This window comes from Thermobia domestica, chromosome 4, assembly GCF_964235325.1.
Source record: "Thermobia domestica chromosome 4, izTheDome1.hap1.1, whole genome shotgun sequence".
NCBI lineage: Eukaryota > Metazoa > Arthropoda > Insecta > Zygentoma > Lepismatidae > Thermobia > Thermobia domestica.
The window spans coordinates 320,192,973-320,214,321 of NC_137457.1; the positions used below are offsets into that span (position 1 = coordinate 320,192,973).

Sequence of the window (21,349 nt, forward strand, 5' to 3'; positions counted from 1 at the left end):
CTTTGTGCAGTGTCGGAAGTGGAGGATCTAAGAAAGCATACCCCGCATACTCCCCTTCTTCTATTTAGAATATTGCCTTTACGTCATTTATGGGAAACATAATGCAAAGGCTTGGATAGGAAGTAGAGAAGATTTGCTCTATTCGATAACATCTACATACTTCCCGACATAATTAACATCAAAGTAATTTGTGTTTTAAGCTGAACAAAGAAAAAAAGCTTTCATATATTGTCACATGACGTGGGCTGATTGCAAAGCCTAGCTACCGAAATATACGTTCTTCAATCACACTGTAAAGGCTACAGATGCCAGACGGAACAAAATCTGTATGATGCTACTATGATAACCGAAATGGGGTTAGCCATACTGAGAGCTTTATACAGTTCCACCTGAGTTGGAACGGCAACGCCGAAATCTAGTTACAATGAAGAATTTATGGTTGGGACAAGTAAACCCTTAGATCTTGACCTTCGAGGAAAAAATTGGTTATGTTTTGTCGTGTACTATAACTAGGCTTATTCTCCTTGCATCCTAGGCTGCAAATAAGGCGAAGTTTTCGCATTTGCTTATTCTAAGTGGAGTGGACTAAGGGGCTTGAATGATTTTTTGCTGTTCCTCAAATCTCCAAAACTATTTTGTATAAATGCTCTCTAAATTCTAAATTATAAATAAGGCAAGATGTAATGTTTCAGGAACTGTATCATAAAGGCGACTAGAAAGCTTAAATGGTCCGAAACTATAAGGCGTAAAATTTTGAAATGTGTAAATGTTCTTTCATTCTAGTATCTAGATTAGTAACAATTTCGCAAATACATACACTAAGAAGGGAATGCAACTTCTTGTTTTTTTCATCTGGAAATATTATTTCACATCAGTAAAATTTCCAGTATAATGAGTGCTTGTCTGTTTATTTTTTAGGTCACTAATTAGGTTACAAACCACTGCTGCTCAACCTGAACCCGCCGCCCAATCACCGTCTAGCGATGTATCGAAAGATAAAGCTGCTGCTCGTAAGCGGAAAGAGTCTCAGTCGTTCACCATGAACCTCTTTCGAGGCGTGGTCGAAACAAGTCAAGTGTTTCCCTTTCCAGAATATCTTCCACCCGAGCACGAAGAAACGCTTAAGATGCTCGTAGACCCAGCCGAAAGGTTTTTCCAGGTGAGTACGAATTTAAGCTCTGTAGGTTAGGTGCCCGTCTCACTCATTTCCAAGTCCCAATAATATCCCGTTGCTTTGTTGCTAATATCAATAGTTATATCAGGAATTAGGATTTTTGTAGTGATGAATTACATGTTGTAACTCTTAGAATTTTCCATTGAGTTAAAAGTGGTTGAAATCAGTACGTGTACAGACCAGGGTTGGCAAAAACCGTGTTTTTTATTGAAAAAACCGTTTCTTTTTTTTTTTTTTTTTTGGAGTGGGGTTAAACCAGATTTCTTCGGTTTAAATAATTTGCTCTATGTATTCATATCACATATGGACAGAAATAGGTTAGTTTTGCAACAGCGTGGTTATGCTGGAAGGGGCCACAGAAGCTTAAAGTGGAATCCAAACAGTTTCTCGGCTTACATCCAAGAGAAATTGTCCTCCATTTGAACTCGAAACCAGGACTAATTGGCCACAAATGCGATACGTCTGTCGGCTCACTCACGAAGAACTCCTAATAAAAATACGTTGTACTGATCTTTACATGCTTGTTAATATGATTGTCAAGAGTCATTTAAGAAAGACAAAAAGATAAAACAGTTGCACAAGTGAAAAAATTATACAGAATTACATATGGACAATTTCAAAATACTGCAGAGTACAGAAGAACTAATTTAGTCCAAGTCAGTTCACTACGACTCTTAATCCAAGTTAAAGAAATACGATTACTTAATTTGCATATCAGTAAGAAAAGTGAATAAAGATACGAATTATTTGAGTCCACTTTGGCTCTGATCCATTTATACAAAAATAGATACCAAAGATAGTTCTGGTTTCAATAAATGCATCTCGTGGGATTTGTATGACACCCTCCCCCGAAAAAAGTACGGCATTTCGATGTATTTTATCAATAGTAAACATTATTAAAACTAAACAATATTTGGAATTTTTCTTTGATTGCAATTGCATAACAATAATAATAAACTATAAAAAAAATCACAAAAGAAGCATTCATAAACTTTTATATATATATATATATATATATATATATAAATAAATGCTTATGTTAGTTCTGTATAATCTCTTTGAGAAATGAACGGGAAATTTAGGTCTGAATATAATACGAATGATGTACGGGAGTGAAACGTGATAATCCACAAATGTCTGCTCATCAAGATTTTACGAACACTTTCACTTTTAAGAACATTTTTCGTTTTTTTGATTTAACACTTTCTTTTTAAGCTGGTTTAAACCAAGGTTTTAAACCACTTTAGTTTGAACCAGCCAACCCTGATACAGACCTAGCCATCACGTGGATTCATGGGGGCGCGGTGGCTCAGTGGTAGAGCGTTCACCTCCGGTGCTTGGGGTCCTTGGTTCGATCCCAGCTCGTGTCGTGTTGACTTTGTGGTGGACAGACACGGTGCTCGTGGGTTTTCTCGGGGTTCACCCGTTTCCTCCCACTTTCTTCATTCCACCATTTCACTCATCTCTCATCATCACCGTCTCCTTTAGCCTAACCGGCATAACCGTGGGACGTAAAACTTAAAGATTTCATTTCATTTTCACATGGATTCAGTTTATGACGTAGTGGTATTCTAGTGTCAGACAGACCAGGTTTTTGTATTATGGTAGCGTGCTTTTTTTTTTTTTTAAGCTAAATATTGTCCTTTAAATGGGCTTAATGCTTTTGTTTAGTAAACTCAATACTGAGTTACTAATGGACCACGAATATTCATTTCTGTATGAGGGTTGGGAGTTTGAGTGAAGAAATGTCACACCCCATTGCTTCATTGCTAATATACGTACATCCGCATCTCTCCTTCTTAATGTTAGGGATACTTGGCGTGCTACAGATAACAGATCGAAATACAAATGTTTCTTGAGCTCCTTCGTGGCTAAGTGGTTAGCGTACGCCCCTTTGGCGTGAGGGATTCGGGTTTGATTCCCAATGGGAGCTCATGTAATGCCACGCTAAGCTCTTACGTCTCATAGCTTCGCTGCTGAAAGGGATTCTTAAACTGAAATTTAAATAAAATCAAAATCACATAAATGTTTCTTTTAGAGCTTTCTCTTATGGTTATATGGTTAGCGCTTTCTAACGGCAGACAGAGGAAACCGTGCGTGCGCATGCGTATGTACAAAACTGTTTGAATTGCTGTTTCATTTGGTCTATTATTTATAATTGTAAGTTAATTGTAATATATATACAACAAAGTCTTAAAACCTCGATATTCATTTTGAAACACTCTGTACATTAAGCTCTACAGCACTCGTTCAAGCATCTGGTACTTTTAGAAGTTTCCATCATAATCCGTACTCATTTGACTGTATTATTCCGATCCACTTGGAGAAATTGAATTATATAACAAACATAGTTCACACTTTGTGAGCGCTTCAAGTGCGTTCAATATGTTTTCACACTTGCCATTCTATAATACTTGAATAATAGTATGGCTATCGGTATGGGGATGGGCGACATCCAATGAATAACTTTGTCATACTCCCGTTTCAACATCTCACATCGTTCTTTGGTGGCTGAGCAGAGGTTTTGAAAAAGTAGCCCTCGTATTTATAAGGTACAACCTAACAACGTAGGTTATAATTAGTTATTGCCTTAGAAATGCATATATTACAGTATCTAATAGCGTTTGTTTCGGAATATTCTTATTTTCTGTAAAGATGACTACCTGTCTAAGTTCGAACAAAGATCTTGACTAAATGTCCTGCTTTCCAAAATTTCCATAATGATTCGTTTGTAGTGTTAAACGTCAAAAAAGTCAACAAAAGTGTGTGTTCAAGAAATATTCCGTATTATAGTAACCTCATAGTTACCACAGTAAATGTCTATGTTCAGTGGCGGTTCTAAAGGGAAGTCAGGTCGGAAAAAGAATAAACATCGTTGCTATAAGGCAAGGGAAGAATGCAATGTATAGCTAATGTAGTAGAGTTCCGATTATCCGAGCTAATGGGGACCGAATCTATCTCGGATAAGCAAAAAATCTGTTAACACGGAAGGATATATAGAACATTTTGAACAGTATTTATAATTGTTGTTTACTGATTACTTCTCTTATTACCTTATTTATTACCATTGAATTTATTATTTTTATTGGACGTACAGTACAGTACATACATACATATATAAGTAAAACAATGCAAATAAGACATTTCAGCATAAACATATCATTAAAAAAAAAGGCTTTCATAGTCTTGTGCTTCATTAAGCTGCCTCGTTCGTGGCCGCTAAATCGCGCAGAAGTCCTGACACCATAATGTCAGTACCGTGTCGCCTTGCTATTCGAAACAGCGCAGTACCTTCTCGAACATGATCAAATCATTTGTGTTGCTGATTCTTTCAACATTTAGGGGCCGCGGTGGTTCAGTGGTAGAGCGTTCACCTCTGGTGCTAGGGGTCCCGGGTTCGATCCCAGCTCCCGCCAAGTGAACTTTGTGGTGGACAAACACCGTGTGCGTGGGTTTTCTCGGGGTTCTCCCACTTTCTTCATTCCACCATTTCATTCATAACTCATAATCACCGTCTCCTTTAGCCTAACCGGCATAACCATGGGACGTAAAACTCAAAGATTTCATTTTTCTTTCAACATTTACCAATTTCTTCTTATCTTCGTCATCCAAACTGTTATCTTGGGTGACCAAATTTACAATGGTCTCATCAGACAGTTCATACTGTTCATCCTCTCGCATCTGATCACTCATATTTTCATTTGGTACTACCTCTGTAATCTGTAGCCTGTTTAAGAGATTAATAATTCTACATCATTTGAAGATTCTTGAGTTTGTGTTATCCTTGGGCTGTCATTATTTGGCGAAATATGTTTCCAGCTTTTCAGAATGGTAGGTTCTTTCACGTTGTCCCAAAATTCTGTCCCCAGTAAATGACATCTTTTTAGATTAACCTCTTTTACGCTTTCGACAACTGTATTATTATGTTTTAGATCGTCCAATAAGTGTTTCAAAAGTCACACGGAAGGAATAAAATGTCGGGCGTGGTCGTTATCTTTACGCCAGCTTCGCTTTTGTTTTGTTGCTGAAACAAAGGCTTACAAACTGCATATAGTTGTAACCAGGCTAGATTTTAAAAGATTTTTTTTTTCGATAAGCTCAGATAACACGAAACTTCGGTTAATCGAAACTCGGATAATCGGGATCCCACTGTAATTGTTGTATACATTTTCCTGAAGCTCTATGAGACTTTCTTGCCTTAGCTGTAGAAGTAAAGTTGAAATTTTTACCAATGCAACTTCACTGTGTGTTCAAATGAAAATGAAATGAAATCTTTTGAGTTTTACGTCCCACATTTATGCCGGTTATACTAAAGGAGACGGTGATGATGAGTAATGAATGAAATGGTGGAATGAAGAAAGCGGGAGGAAACGAGAGATCCCCGAGGAAAACCACGCACACGGTGTTTGTCCACCACAAAGTTCACTTGGCAGGGTCTGGGATCGAATCCGGGACCCCAAGTACCAGAGGTGAGCGCTCTACCGCTGAACCATCGTGGCCCCTCACTGTTTGTTCAGTTTTAAGTTGTGCGAGTGTGAGTAAACTATATGGAGCCTGAAAATGTTAACAATACACCATTCTTTTATTTTAGGAGAAAAATGATCCAGCGAAGAACGATGCAATGGAGAAAGTGGATGACGAGTCACTGCAAGGGCTGAAAGAACTGGGTGCGTTTGGTCTTCAAGTGCCTGTTGAATACAATGGAATTGGACTGTCTAATACTCAGTATGCAAGACTAGTGGAAATCATTGGTGCTCATGATCTTGGTGTGGCCATTACATTGGGAGCGCATCAGTCAATCGGTTTCAAGGTCAGTAAACCTGCAATCAGTAGTTTACTCAGTTTGTAGATTTAAATTTTTGGTGACTTCGTGTCACATTCTTTAAGGAAGTGTTTTCTTCTTTTAATATTTTAACTGGCATGGAATTGAACCTACTATTACTAACGTTAGGGGTGAGCGTTCTGTCAAGGAGTTACTTTGTCCAGGGTTGGCAAAAACCATGGCTTTTATTGAAAAAAGAAACAAAAAAAAAAAAAAAAACGTTTTTTGGTTTAAACCTGTTTTTTTTATTTTTTTGTTTAAATAATTTGCTTTATGTATTTATATCACATATGGATAGAAATAAGTTTGTTTCGCCTTGGTGTCTGTATGCAACTAATACTTTTGGTAAAGTGGATAGTTTCAAATATCTAGGATCAATATTAACAGAGGAAATTAAATGTCGACTAAAAGCAGGGAATTCGTATTACTACTCGGTTCAAAATCTCTTGTCATCGCGAATTCTGTCAAGGAATTTGAAGCTTGAAATATACAAAACGATAATCATGCCTGTTCTGTATGGTTGCGAAACATGGTCACTTACTCTGAGGGAAGAACATAGACTGAAAGTATTTGAGAACAGGATCCTGAGACAAATATTCGGACCCAAGAGGAACCGGAATGGGGAATGGCGGAAACTTCATAACGAAGAACTACATAATTTATATGGTTTACCCAACATTGTTAGGGTCGTCAAGTCTAGGAGGCTTAGGTGGGCGGGTCATGTAGCTAGGATGAAAGAAAGTAGAAACGCTTTCAAAGTCTTGACTGGGAGACCAATCGGAAAACGACCATTAGGAAGACCTAGGCGCAGATGGGAGGACAATATTAAGATGGATCTCGCAGAGATTGGAATAAAAAGTGGAAACTGGATGCAATTAGCTAAGGATAGAAGTCAGTGGAGAGCTTTGGTGAACGCGGCATTCAACCTCCGGGTTCCATAGGCCATAGAGTTAGTTAGTTAGTTAGTCTGTATGCAACAACCGGGTTATGCTGCAAGGGAACCCATAAGCTTAAAGCGAAATCCAAACCGTTGTTCGCCTTTCGAAAGAAATTATCCTCCGTTTGAACACGAAACCGGGACTAATTGGCCACAAGTGCGATACGTCTGTCAACTCACTCACGAAGGACTCCTGATAAAAATACGTTGTACTAATCTTTACATACTTGTTAATATAATTGTCAAGAGTCATTTCAGAAGGACAAGAAGATAAACAGTTGCACAAGTGAAACCATTATACAGAATTACATATGGACATACGTTATAACCCACAAATGTGTGTTCATCAAGATTTTACGAACACTTACACTTTTGCGGACATTTTTCGTTTTTTGGTTTAAACCAGCCAACCCTGATTTTGCCCGTAGAAAAAATAGATTTGAGTAGTTCACACGAGGGTCATCCAGAAAATAAACACCGTTTAGATAAGAACAATATTTATTGGAAAAAACAATTGTTATATACCTGAAGCTTCCTTCACTTTTCTACATGATCACCACGTTCATTTAAACATTCGTCGTATCTGTTCACAAGGTTCAGAATTCCCATGTTATACTCTGTTCCTCTAGTTTATTAAGCCAGGTTTTCACTGCATTCAAGCAGTTCTTGATTTTTGATCATCCATCCTGTAGTTCAGATCTTGCTTCTAGCGATTTCCATCTTTTCCCTAAGATTTTCTGGGCGTTAAACGTTTTGGAAGTGATTCAGATATAATGCATGGATTATTTATTCAATTTGTCTTCCGCAAAATTTAAACTTTCAACTCTTGGGTGTAACAGCCCGATTACCGGTTGTTTACATTCTGTTCAAGTTGGCTCCCGTATTGTAATGTTTACCGGTTGAAGTTGGTTCCTGTATAGTATTGCTGTGTCCAGTTTTGTTATGTGTAGGTTTATATTAGCTTTAATGTTAATTCGTTCTTATTGTTAGTAAAAGAAATGGCACAGAAGAATAAATGTACTCAATCTTGATATGAGATACACACGCAAACACATCCGGAAATTTAATCCGAAAATTCGACCATTTTCTTTAAACTCAGTATTACCGACTTATTTCAAATCATGTAACAGTTTCTTTACAGTCTGTACAGTATTCTTAGAATAACTAGCATAAATAATACTAAATAATAATAAATTTTTTACTTAAAATTTTACCTAATATACTGCGTGTGATGAGGCTGCTACGGTTTGTTTACAATTCATTACTGCTGTGTTTAGCGATCATTTTGGCTATGACCGCAAGAGGGCATTTGAATCGCTATACGTGAAGCTGAATTTCCAATATGGCGATAGCGTAAAAATTGGAGGCATTTGTTACAATAGTAACAGATAAACAATTACAAGAAGTGATTAGGTGAGTTTAAAATTTTTGTTATGTGGTCATTTCCAATAATTAGAAAATGTCAAGCAATAGATAAAACGACTGTTTATGTGGCTAGGTTCTTGTAAGATAATATAAGGGATATAAATTTGTTTTAGTTCGTAGTCGACTATGTAATATTAAAACCGCGTTTATTAAGGTCTGGTGACGCGAGTGAAATGACGTAGTGAATCGATAGATTTCAGTGTACCAAGACGATGGCCTAGGTCAGCTCTTCTAAAGTTAGAAATTTTGTAACCAAAAGTGCTAATTTGGAATTTAACCTAGTCTAAAATATTAATTGGGACAACCTGAATTATTATTTGGAAGAAAAGAGATATTGAGGAGTCTGACTGAAGTAAAAATTTAGCAATAACCTTTTTCGGCTAGAGGCCATCGAGTATTATCTCCGCCATTACTAGTCATATAAAGTAATGGAGTGGGAGATATAGTTGTTGAAGTTAATTTCGTCGGTTTGCAGAACGGCGCCCTACAACCGTAGGACGCAGAGCTGGTAATCCGAGGACATCAGTTTCGACATTTTTAAACAAACAGGTTTGAAAACCTAGCCTAACCTGTGGGCTCTTCTGTGGGAACTTCTACTGAACGGGTAATATCCATTCCTTGTTCTCTTGTCCAATTATAAACAGTATAGTTATTTCTCAAATGGAGTTCTTCAGGATTAATATGGGTAGCTAAGTCAGAAGGCGTTACGCGTCTCCATACTCATCATGTTTATCCACTCATACTGCATGCCATAAGCATATGTGATTGAGTTAGTAAATTTTTATGTGTTTGATACGTGAACTTGAAAATTTGTATGTAGATATTATGGTGAACCTTTACTTTGAACGCACCTCTCAATATTAATGTACTCTAAGATTTTTGAATGTTTATGTTAGGTAGGATTACTTTAAACACATTGCTAAATTATGTCCCATAACGGTGTTTTGTGAAATATTTGTTGTAGGTTAAAAAAAAAAAAGGTGAGATTTAATTTTGAATGTATGTCCCATAATATACCATGTTTTCTTTTATATCGGTTAGGTTAGAAAATTTAATTTTGTCCGTGCTTCCAAATCTAATATGTGCCCTTTTGTATTGCCGTGTGATATATTTTGCTTTTGTTAGGGAAACTTTACTTTGAACGCACCTACGTTTCGTCTGATCTTAATATTGCTCCGTGATAGATGTTGTTTGTAAATGTTAAGATGAAATTTCTTTGAGGGTGTCTCTATATATAGGGACACATGCTACCATCTGTTGGTGATACTCGAACCTTTACACTCACCTTAAAAGAACCAGCAGCCGTACTAATTGCTCTTACTTACCTTATATTGCACACCCAGGAATAGATGATCATCATGCTTCAAGTACACACATACCATCTAAGTGCTGTTGTGTTTTTCCCACTTAATTGAATGACAAGCAATGTTAACTGAACAACAACGATGACTGATGCTCTAAGTACACATGTTCCAAATAAGTACTGCTATGCTACGGGATTGAAAAAGCCAACTTTAAAACCCACCTGGGTTTTTGAGCTTTTTGTTAGTATATTATTGGTACAACTAAGATGATCACATTGAAAGTGATTTTTATCATATTTTGGGTTTTTCTTCGACGAATTAGATGCTTTTACGTTAAGGTATACAACATTCAACGTAAGACCTTTATAAAGTTCTGAATGCACTGAATGAACAAAGAAAAATTTAGCTTGAGATAATTAATGAATGAATTTATGTATGGATTATGCTTATAGCCTATTTGAAGTAAAATATTTAATTTTATATTTTAGAAAATACTTTCCGTGAATAGTGTGCTCTCAAACTGGTTTAAGGCCATAAGTGCCGGTACTACCAGTAAATATGTAAATACAGTAGTAAAACTAATAGTATTATTTCTTATCTTTTGTGGTAACACGAGTATACTTCAGTAAAATTTGGTTTTCCAACAGCAACAGTTTAGTTCAGTCATTTGTTGCTAGTCTTCAAATAAGCATTATGTAGAATCAACACCAGCAATAGCGTAAACATTCTTGTCAAATTTAAGTAGCTTAATGCTCGGAGTTCCGAAGACTACGTAACGCTTACTATTTCAAATGCTGAATTCAAACTTCTGTACTAATGGAAGTTTCGGTGTACAGTAAAGAAAGCTGCATTTTCGGGAGAAATTCACCGTGAAAGAAGTGCTCGGGAAATTCCCGTAATTCGGGAAGTTAATACTTCAACAATAAAACTATTTATTTTACGCTGGAAGATATTTAATTTAATTTAAGATATTTGAAACATTTACTTTATAAAATATGAATTAAATTTGTGTTAATTGTTTTAAATTAATTTTTAAGAAAGAACCGTCTTGCAACAAGTGCTCGGGAAATTCCCGTAATTGAACGCACAAAGTATCGGAAATGAACTTCAACAATAAAACCGTTTATTTTACGTTGGAAAATATTTATTTTATACTCTAATGAGTCAGAACATTATGAGCACCTACTTACTATCGATATAAATCCGTCCAGGCGATAGCAGCATCACGTACTGTGCATGTATTATCAGTGAACGTGCTGACCGTGTGTAGGATGGGGAAGGCGCGCGATCTATCTGAGTTTGACCGAGGGCAGATTGTAATGGCCCGGATGCTCGTCACGAGCATTTCTGAAATCGCACCACTTGTCGGGTGTTCGAGGAGTGCTGTGGTGGAGTGTCTTCAACAAGTAGCAAAACCAAGATGAAACTACGACAGATGTCGGACGTCGTAGGCTGGGCAGACTGGTAACACAGGACAGGCGACGAAGTGTGACGGAACTAACATCCGACTTTAATGCCGGGGAGAGTACAAGTGTGTGTGAACACGCAGTACACCGAACACTCCTATCAATGGTCCTTCGCAACGGACGACTCATCCATGTGCCAATGTTAACACGACGACATCGGCAGCTACGACTCAAATGAGCACGTGACCATCGCCACTGGATCTTGGCGCAGTGGCAGAGCGTTGCCATGGTCTTATGAATCCCGATACCTTCTTCATCATGTCGATGGGAGGTTGCGAAGCCGTCGTCTTCCAGGGGAACAGCTCCTTGATGCGTGTACTACGGGACTGAGACAAGATGGCGGCGGCTCAATTAACCTCTGGGTAACATTCACTTGGGCATCCATTGGTCCAGTGAAGCTCGTGCAGGCACCATGACGGCCGAGGCGTATCGTACACTGCTTACAGACCACGTATACACCTTTATGACGACCATGTTTGGCTGCAGCTCAATTATACATTTTTCAGCAAGATAATGCGCCATGTCACAAGGTGTGATGAAATGGTTCGAGGAACATAGTGGCGAGTTTCAGTTGATTTGCTGGCCCCCAACTTGCCGGAAGCCTGTCGAACACTCCTGGGATGTGATTGAACAAGCCGTCAGAGCACATCGTCCCCCCCCCCTCCCTCCTCCGGAATTTACGAGAATTAGGTGAATTGTGTGCAGATGTGATGCCAACTCTCTTCAGCGACCTACTAAGACCTCATTGCTTACACGCCAAGACACGACACTGGTGTTATCCGTGCCAAACGTGCACATACCGACTATTAGATAGGTGGTCATAATGTTCTGGCTGATCAGTGTATAAGACATTTTGAAACATATATTTTATAAAACACAGATTATATCTCTGTTTTAAATTAATATATTTGGTATTCGTATTTGGCGAACATCACTGAGGCACTTGGGATGTTTCGGTCTACATTTGTTCGTTTGTCTGCCTGTACCACACATTAAAGGATAAGTTTTTCGGTCTTTTAAGTTCAGATTTTCAGGGTATTTCTTGTGTAGATTTTGGCGGATATCAACGTAAAATTTCAAAATGGCGGCCTTTAAAAAAAATAGATGGTTTCCACGCTACAAAGAGCAATTTTCGGTCTTTTGAGTTTAAATTTTCAGAGTAGACTATAAATTTTCAGAGTAATTAACTATATATTTTGGCGGCAATCCAAATCGTATCCATTTTTTTTTTTTAAATAGTGGGTATTCACGCTACAGGGTGCAATTTTCGGACTTTAATGTTGTTCTTATTTTTAGAGTAGAAGCACAAGACATTCTAAATTTCCTGTATAGATTTTCTTCGTGACCCACTGTAAAATTTCAGAATAGCAACCATTTTTTCAAACAGCAGTGAATAGAAAATTATTGCTAGTTGCGACAATGACAAACTTGAAATATAAATCACGTTTTGACACTTTTACTCGAAAGACATTGGAATATTTCGAAAATATCCAGTTAAACTGGAAAATACCCGTAAAAACCCATATGGGCCCAGGTGGGTTGGGCTTTTCTTAAATCTGTATTTTTCAAACCCTGATTGCTGCGATTGATGTGTCCTTTACATATTCACCTTATTTGTCTGTAACTCTGTTCGTCCATTTGGGAGAGAAAATAATCTCAAAAACTAGTTGCTGGTTCACCCTCGCTTTTGGCCAGGATGTAGAGGCTTTCAAAGTTAGGAGTCGAGTAATTCGTTGATAGAGGTGATCCATCTATGGGGTGCGGGCTGCGGTGGCTCAGTGGTAGAGAGTTCACCTCCGGTGTTGGGGGTCCCTGGTTCGGTCCCACCTCGCGCCGTGTGGACTTTGTGGTGAACAAACACCGTGCTCGTGGGTTTTCTCGGGGTTCTCCCGTTTCCTCCCACTTTCTTCATTTCACTCATCTCTCATCATCACCGTCTCCTTTAGCTTAACCGGCATAATCGTGGGACGTAAAACTTAAAGATTTCATTTCATTTTAATTTCCATCCATGGGGGAGTCGTAGAAACCAAGCTGTCCTGTTTTAATGTTCATCACGATAGAGAAAGGATTGTAATAGGTGGCGAGAAGGGATTTCTCTTTTTAGTTCCTAAAATATGTACACTCATGTCCAAAATGATTGTCGTATATCTATAACTGTCTTCTTGTAAGAATATAATTTGATAATGATTCTGCAGAGTACTTTTAATACTGATACTATGTGTATAATCGGGAAATGTATATTTGTGGTAAAATTTCATATGAAAAGAAATATAAATACGAAAATTAGAATGAGTAAACTAAAATGTTGCTAGATGGACAAGAAAGTTTTTATTTTCGTTTTATTGTTCTTATTTACTGCTCTTTTGACATGAAATTTACCACATATACGACTTTGCCGATTATACGCATACTAACATTATAAGAAATACCGAGCGAATTCGTTATCAAAGTATATTCCTACAACAACATATTTATAGACATGCGACAATAATTGTGGACATGAATGTACCATCTTTGTGACAGAAATTAACTTCTTCCAGTTTTATCATTCTTCCTTGTAGAGTAAAAACCGTAATAGATAGCGAGAAACTGTTTTTTGACATCAATTAAGCGTCCCAAATATATATTCCATCTCCACTCTAATCTCTCTACTAACACCAGGAGTACTAGAAATCTATTACGACTTCTGGTTTCGGGGGGCCACGGTGGTTCAGTGGTAGAGTGCTTACCTGGGGTGTGTGCGGTCCCTGGTTCGATCCGCAGCCATGGTGGACAACATCGTGTCTCTGGGTTCTCTCGGGGTACTCCTGTTTCCTCCCACACTCTCATTCCACCATTTAATCATCGTTTTCCGTGACGAAAAGGGCATAATCATGGGATATTAAACTGACAGATTTAATTTCACTTTCACACCTCTGCAGAGCTCTGGTTTCAATATTACTTGAGAAAATATTACGACTTTCAAAACCAAAATTCGTCCTGCTAGTTTTTTAACGTTAGTTCATGTTTTCAGTATAGCGTGTGTAACGTTTTGTTTTGTTGTCTACTTGTTAATTTTTCTTTTTGTTTCGTTTTGTGTAGGGCATTCTGTTGTTTGGGACTGAAGAACAGAAGAAAAAATACCTCCCTCGCGTGGCAACGGGTGAACATTTTGCTGCCTTCTGTTTAACCGAGCCATCAAGTGGCAGTGATGCTGGTTCTATTAAGTAAGTGGGGAAAAGAACATCATGTGCATTCTGTAAAATACTGCCTTATGAAATGTAATCTTTCATTTAATGTAACCTTATAAAAAGCTTTGACCGTTGAAACTTGCTTGACGTAGTTGTAAAGGGATATTTGTTTGGAGCTGTTAGGTGGTTAGCGTTGTCGCCTTTGGTGCTTAAGGTGCGGGTTCGATTCCTAGTACGAATAAAATTTACGAGGGCTGTCTACAAAGTACCAGATGTTTCGGTCTATCGCGGTAGTGGGCGGGTCTAGAATCTTCATCTGGGCGTCAGAATGTTGTCACACTCAGTATGCATCCAGCTGTGGTAGCGTGATGACTGTGACCCTCTTACTATGCTTTCTGGGACGTGTTACAATGTGCGCTGCAATAGAAAATACCGCCTCTTGTGAGGTGAGTTCTGTGGTTAGGTTTCTGTTGAAAAAAAAAAAAAAAAAAAAACAATTGAAATCCATCGCCAATTGTGTGAATTGTACGGACATGGAATAACGAACAGGCCTAGTGAGGCAATGGTGAATTGATTGTATAAATGGCCTTTCCAATGTTCACGGTGAGGACCGCAGTGGTAAGCTTAGCCTTGTGCCGGATGAACTGGTAAGGCAAATCGACGACAAAGTTCATGCAATTTGTCGTTTCACGATTACTGCCTCTTCCCAGCGATGAAGACATGCTCGTTACACAACGCTTTGATACTGATATCAAAATTCATGCCGATGTAAGCCAGTGGTTGCAATCGCAGTCGGCAGACTTCTACCGCAGCTGTATTGAGAAACTTGTGCCACTGTATGATAATTGCTTAAATTTGCATAGCGATTATGTAGAAAAATAGCTTAAGAGTGTACCTTTCAAATGTATATAATACAGTTTGGTTTGTTCATTCTGTTTCTTTTTCTTTTTTCTTTCTTTCTTTTTCTTGCTTTTTCTTTTTCTTTTTTTCTTTCTTTTTCTTGTTTTTCTTTTGCTTTTTCTTTCTTTTTTCCTTTTTCTTTCTTTTTTCTTTCCTTTTCTTTTTCTTTTTTGTTTCTTTTTTCTTTTTCTTTTTTCTTTCTTTCTTTCTATTTTCTTTTTTATTTATTTATTTCAAAACGTCTGCTACTTTCTGGATAGCCCTCGCATAGTTTTCTAATCACACATTAAAATTGTGAGGTGAAGACCTAACCAAAATATGGTTATGACAGTGTTTCACAAAGACATTTTGATAGATGTCTCGTATAATAGGTTTTGCAAACAGTATTAAGAGTCAAACAAGGTACCCTCCTTTATTGCACTCTTTATACATACTTTTATGCATATGGAGCGTAGGGTTCTACGTTTTGTTAATCCTAAAGAGGTATATACTTATCGAATATACGCAGATCGCCGGTTCCTCGTATCCAAAGGTGTATATCTAACAGCTTATTATTATTAAGAAGAATTGATAGAAATGCAGATATTGAGGAATGAAAATTTAAATCAAAATCACACGAAACAGAAAACAAAGCGTCAGTTTTTTAGCGGTTAGTTGAACAATTGAACCATTATGAACCATTGAATGATTGAAGTATTATGAACGTCGAACCGTTATAAACCAATGAATCATTGAACCATTATGAATCATTGAATCATTGAACTATTATGAGCATTGAACCATTATGAACCATTGAATCATTATGGACTATTGAACCACTATTGAAGACCATTATGAGCTATTGAATCATTGAACTATTAAGAACGATTGAACCGTTGTGAACATTGAGCTATTATGAACTTGTGAAGTATTGAACCATTATGAACCATTAAAGCATTATGAACTATTGAGCCACTATTGAAGACCATTATGAACCACTGAATCATTGAACTATTATGAACCATTATTGAAGACCATTATAAACCACTGAATCATTGAACTATTAGTAACCATTGAACCATTATGAACCATTGAACCGGTACAAACAGAGAATAGCATCTTTGGCGGTAACGATAGAACCTTAGCGATAGCTCAATAGTCACAGGTACACATCATAAGTCGAAATTTACAAATGTCACTAAGGATTTCTGTCGCATATTTTCTAAATGTTTTAGTTAACTTGGCGTCGCGCCATATAGTCCCTCTTAGGCATAATTCAGGACGTTGATTTTTTTTTAATTCCAAGTACACCTGGAAAATGGTAGCTTAGTGATACAGTACTCACTGCTGGTGCGAAAGGGTCTCTGATTTAATATCAAGCCATATGAGTTTGTAGTGGACAACATTGTAGTTTTATTTTTTTTTGGGGGGGGGGGTTTCTCAGATTCCAGTTGTCATAATCACTTATTTAATTAATCTTCCATTTTCTTTAATTTAATTTAATTTTATTTGGGATGAGAGCTCATGAATCTTGAATCTTACGTTAAATTGTAGATAAACGTGTCATATATGAATTCCCTACTTTCTAAGCGTTAGCATTCCCCATTTAGTGTGAGAGTTAGGTTAAATTTCATATTGGAGAACGGATCACACGTTAAACTGTAGTCACTTTCTATACCGAAAAAGATCTTTCAAACTTTTAATACAAAATGAAATGTTAGTATTTCTATTTTTTTCCGTCAGGGAAATTAGGAATCAGTTTTCTGTGGACACCCTGTTAATAGCTCTTATTGTGTACATTTCACTTCTTTTTTTCTATTATTTATTTATTTATGACTTCTTTTACGTGGCGAAGTTAAGGCTCTGCAGCCTTCTCCGAGCACTTAACCACGTGCATACATTCAGAAAAAAAAGCACCAATATATAGAAAATATTAACAATTACAAAAGAAAAGTATTGAACCACATAAAAAAGAATTACTACTTAAGTAAAAAAAATAGTTAAACACTTCAAAAACAAAAATTGAAAATAATATACAATAGAGGAAACAAAACAACATGGAGAAACCTAAATTGCATATTGCATATAGCGGTACTGGAAGTATGAATATGTAAGCTGTAGAAATTAACATAGGTTACCTATTGATTGTGTGTTCATATGTGGGTTATTAATAATCTCGTAAAACGAAGATGACTCATCAGCCACCAGTATCCTTATCTTTACTTAAGAGAAGGGAATTTACAGGTTTTTTAATTTGGCAACTGTGGAGAAATAATTATTTGTTGTGTATTAATTGAGGCAAACTGTTCCAGAGGCGTGTAGTACTTACTGTGAAGGATTTTGAATATGAATCAGAATTGTGACTGGGTATGGAGAGCAAGAAATTATCTTATGATCTTGTGCTTCTAGTATGAAAGTCTGATAAAAATGTACGGGATTTTTAGTGTGCCCACCAACCTAACTTGCGGTCACATGAATATTAATGTTCAAATCTCAAGATAAGAGCCCTCAACTTAACAGTAAACAGAAAAACATGTTCGACTTCATCACTATCCATTTTGAAAGAATTAAATCGAAACAATACAGTTTAAGTTGCAGTTTGATTGTCACAATAATTGTAAATGTGCGATATATATATTGGCGCCAAGCAGCGTAGATAGCAACACCTATTGGGGTAATTGTTTACTACTAGACAGTGGCGTGACGCACAGAATGAAGCAGTGAGGATTTTCTGTTTTATAGTTGGAGCGAATTCCTTCTTTACTCTACTTAAGCTTTGATTGTCGGGATACTCCTCTGAGGCACTTGAATTGTTGTTAACCAAATTTCACATGGTGATTGGAGAGGACGCGCTGAGTGTCGTAAGGTGTCGCATGTCTCTATAGGACATACCATTCAGAAATAATAACCGAAAAACGGGATGCTCATCGTCTTAACGTTGGAAAAGCATTTGGCGCGAATCATCATGGCAAACAATGGAAAATAAAATTTTCAGCATTAGAAATATTCGAAGTCGTTTTCGTTTTGTTTGTTTTGCGAACAGAATCTTTCAAAGCAAAGCCTCTTTTCTCTCGACTTACGCGTTCGTTTGTACGGATACTCCTTCGAAGTGGGGGGCCGCGGTGGCTCAGTGGTAGAGCGTTCACCTCTGGTGCTAGGGGTCTCGGGTTCAAACCCTGCTCCCGCCAAGTGAACTTTGTGGTGGACAAACACCGTGTGCGTGGGTTTTCTCGGGGTTCTCCCGTTTCCTCCCACTTTCTTCATTCCACCATTTCATTCATTACTCATTATCACCGTCTCCTTTAGCCTAACCGGCATAACCATGGGACGTAAAACTCAAAATTTCATTTCATTCACTCCTTCGAAGTGTATGAACTGTTCTTCATTAAATTTGACATGGTGATTACAGAACGCGTGTTAAATACCATAAGGGGTTGCATGTCCCTATCGGACATACCATTGAGGAATAATAAACGGCGAAAGACGATATACTTATAGACTTAACCTTCGAAACGCATTTTGCGCGTGAATTCTCATTGGAAACAATGGAAAACAGAATTTTCAGTATTAGAAATAGGGCAGAGCCCCTTTTGTTTGGATCTACGAACACAGTTTTTCAAAGCCATTGTAGTTTCTGCTGAAATGCCAAATTCAACTATTTGCATGTCGTATTCGTTCACGAAAACAATTGATATACTAAAAAGATCTGTGAATAATCAATAAAAGTCGATCGCTTGGCTCCAAATTTGCAACTAATGCATATCTAGTTAGAATTTTATTCAACGAGATATTTCTTTATCATAAGAACTTTCTCACACTCTTTATATCATAACCAAACTGACATTCCCGAACTGGGATAGAATTCCAGAAGTGAGTAGAACTAACGTAGAATGTTAGATTAAAAGTTTTAAGTAGTTTCTAAGATTTTGTTATTTTTCATTCTTAGGTCGCGAGCTGTACTGTCACCAGATGGCACGCACTATATTCTTAATGGGAGTAAAATATGGATCAGCAATGGTGGTTTGGCCGAAGTAATGACCGTATTTGCTCAGACACCAGTAAAGCACCCAGAAACAGGTTTGACATAATTCTGTTGTTAGCATGTTAAAATGTAATTTATTTACTTATTTATTTATCTTAGTTGTTTGGAACATGCGTAACAAACTAATAATGTTTTGTTAGTGTTTACCGCTTGAAGAACTTTCAAAATCACCAACTACCCCAATATATCATAGGCATACTTTGTCCTCCAACTGGAAATTCATCGTCATTTCGAAAGCGAATTAGTAGAAGAGTGTAACATCTGTCCCCCGTCGTATCCTGTAGTGATGTAATGATACATTAATGGACACTTTATATTGTAAAGATCCCCACCTTTCAGTGCGAACACATGTTATCCATTTAACACTTGCTATTGTTTACAAACACCAGTCCAGCAGACGATACACATAAAGCCAAGAAGAGACGTAGCCAGCACGACCGGATCCGAGGAGGAACGAGCCAGCCAGAAATCACCTATAAAAATGGACCCGAAGAAGACAGAAGTATGAGTTGACCACTGATCTCTTTAACCTACACCTGATCCTGAGATCGTGCTGAACGAAGGAGTACTACCTTGCCTAAATTCCTGGAGGTAGTACTCCATGAGCTAAGGGGGTTCCTAACCACAACCCGAACCTCTGGAGGCTACCATGAGTCATGAGCTAAGGAGGTTACCGAAGTTTCGTATCCTGAAGTTGCTTCAAGAGTCTTGGAGGCTGTTTATGAGCTGAAGGGTTCCTATACAGATCATTTTCTTCCTTCACCTCACTTGTTATAAGAAATATTCTGATATATTCTCTTTGTAGATTCAAATTTTATAAAATAAATTAGGTAAAGGAGTCCTAATATTTAATGTAGACTGTACTTTTGATTATTAGTAATTATTTCGTTCTCCCTTCAGGTGTGGAGATCGACAAAGTAACAGCATTCATTGTGGAGCGATCGTTTGGTGGAGTCACGTCGGGTCCTCCAGAAAAGAAGATGGGAATTAAGGCTTCGAACACTGCAGAAGTATACTATGAAAACGTCAAAATTCCGGTAGAAAATGTACTCGGAGGTGTTGGACAAGGTTTTAAGGTAAGTAACATATCAAGGAAGGAAGCAAAATCTACCTTTTACAAAAAGTTCATTACTGAATTCTTCATGTCTCTCTGTGTGTATCTGTCTATTATTTGCGATTTTATTTTATTTTTTTTCAATTTTGAGCCCTCCATTCGATAGAGCATCAAAAATATCTGATAAAATGATGGATTTTTTCGCATCACTCTTACCGTTCCCGAGATATTGGCTAAAAAGAAGTTCCGATTTCGGAAGATTTAAGGAGCCATATTTCAGGAAACGTAAGTCATAGAGAGATCATGTTGGTGTTGATCAATACCAAAGAGGATGGTGAACATTTTGGTACCAAATAGTAATCGGTGACCACTGTCCAACTGGCCATCGTTCCCCAAATATTGGCAAAAAAAAAATTTCGGATTTCGGGAGATTTTTAGGAGCCATATCCCGGAACCGTCATAGAGAGATGATATTTTGCGATTTTTCAATTTTGAGCCCTCCATTTTGAACATGTCTTCGTAAAACAACGTAACGTAGAACGTTTAGCGGATTTCCTACTTCGTATAAACTAAACACTTATCACTCCCGCTTACACGGATCCGGAAGTCTTGTGGCTTGCTGATGTGCGTCCTTGCGAACTCTAAGCGAGCATGTATATATGCATCTATTAGTTTGAACTGCAAGGCAGAACAAATGAGTACAGTTACAGATCTCTGCACTGCATCCCAGACCTAAAGTTGTTTTCAAGTGTGTTGCAGCAGCGAACGTGTTTGCTGCATTAGCTTTAATAATCGAAACATTTTCGTCTTCCGTTTTCACTTGCGGTTTACTCAGTTTCGCTTTAGTTTTTAATCCGTGTTCCTCTTCTGCTTCGAATCGTTCAATTCAATATCTTACTCGTTTAATATTCAGGCTCATGGCTCGAGCAACTTCCTTTTTAGGCACTCCACCTTCCCATATGCAATTATTTTTCCTCTAGTTATAATAGACAAATAGTCTACCATACAATAGACAAATAGTCTACCATTTTTAAAAATATATTTTTAAATATAAAATCAATTTGCTGTAGACAACA

The 21,349-nt window shown here is 37.5% G+C and overlaps 1 protein-coding gene across 1 annotated transcript in view; it reads left to right on the forward strand.

Annotated features, from left to right (window-relative positions):
- Nucleotides 1–21,349, forward strand: part of Acadvl (Acyl-CoA dehydrogenase very long chain) — a 72,532-nt gene that overhangs the window by 20,415 nt on the left and 30,768 nt on the right. The window contains exons 3-7 of the mRNA XM_081756614.1: nt 919–1,159; nt 5,766–5,984; nt 14,210–14,334; nt 19,124–19,254; nt 20,120–20,295. Of these exons, the coding sequence (XP_081612740.1) occupies nt 919–1,159; nt 5,766–5,984; nt 14,210–14,334; nt 19,124–19,254; nt 20,120–20,295 (892 nt within the window). The remainder of the gene's footprint in view (nt 1–918; nt 1,160–5,765; nt 5,985–14,209; nt 14,335–19,123; nt 19,255–20,119; nt 20,296–21,349) is intronic.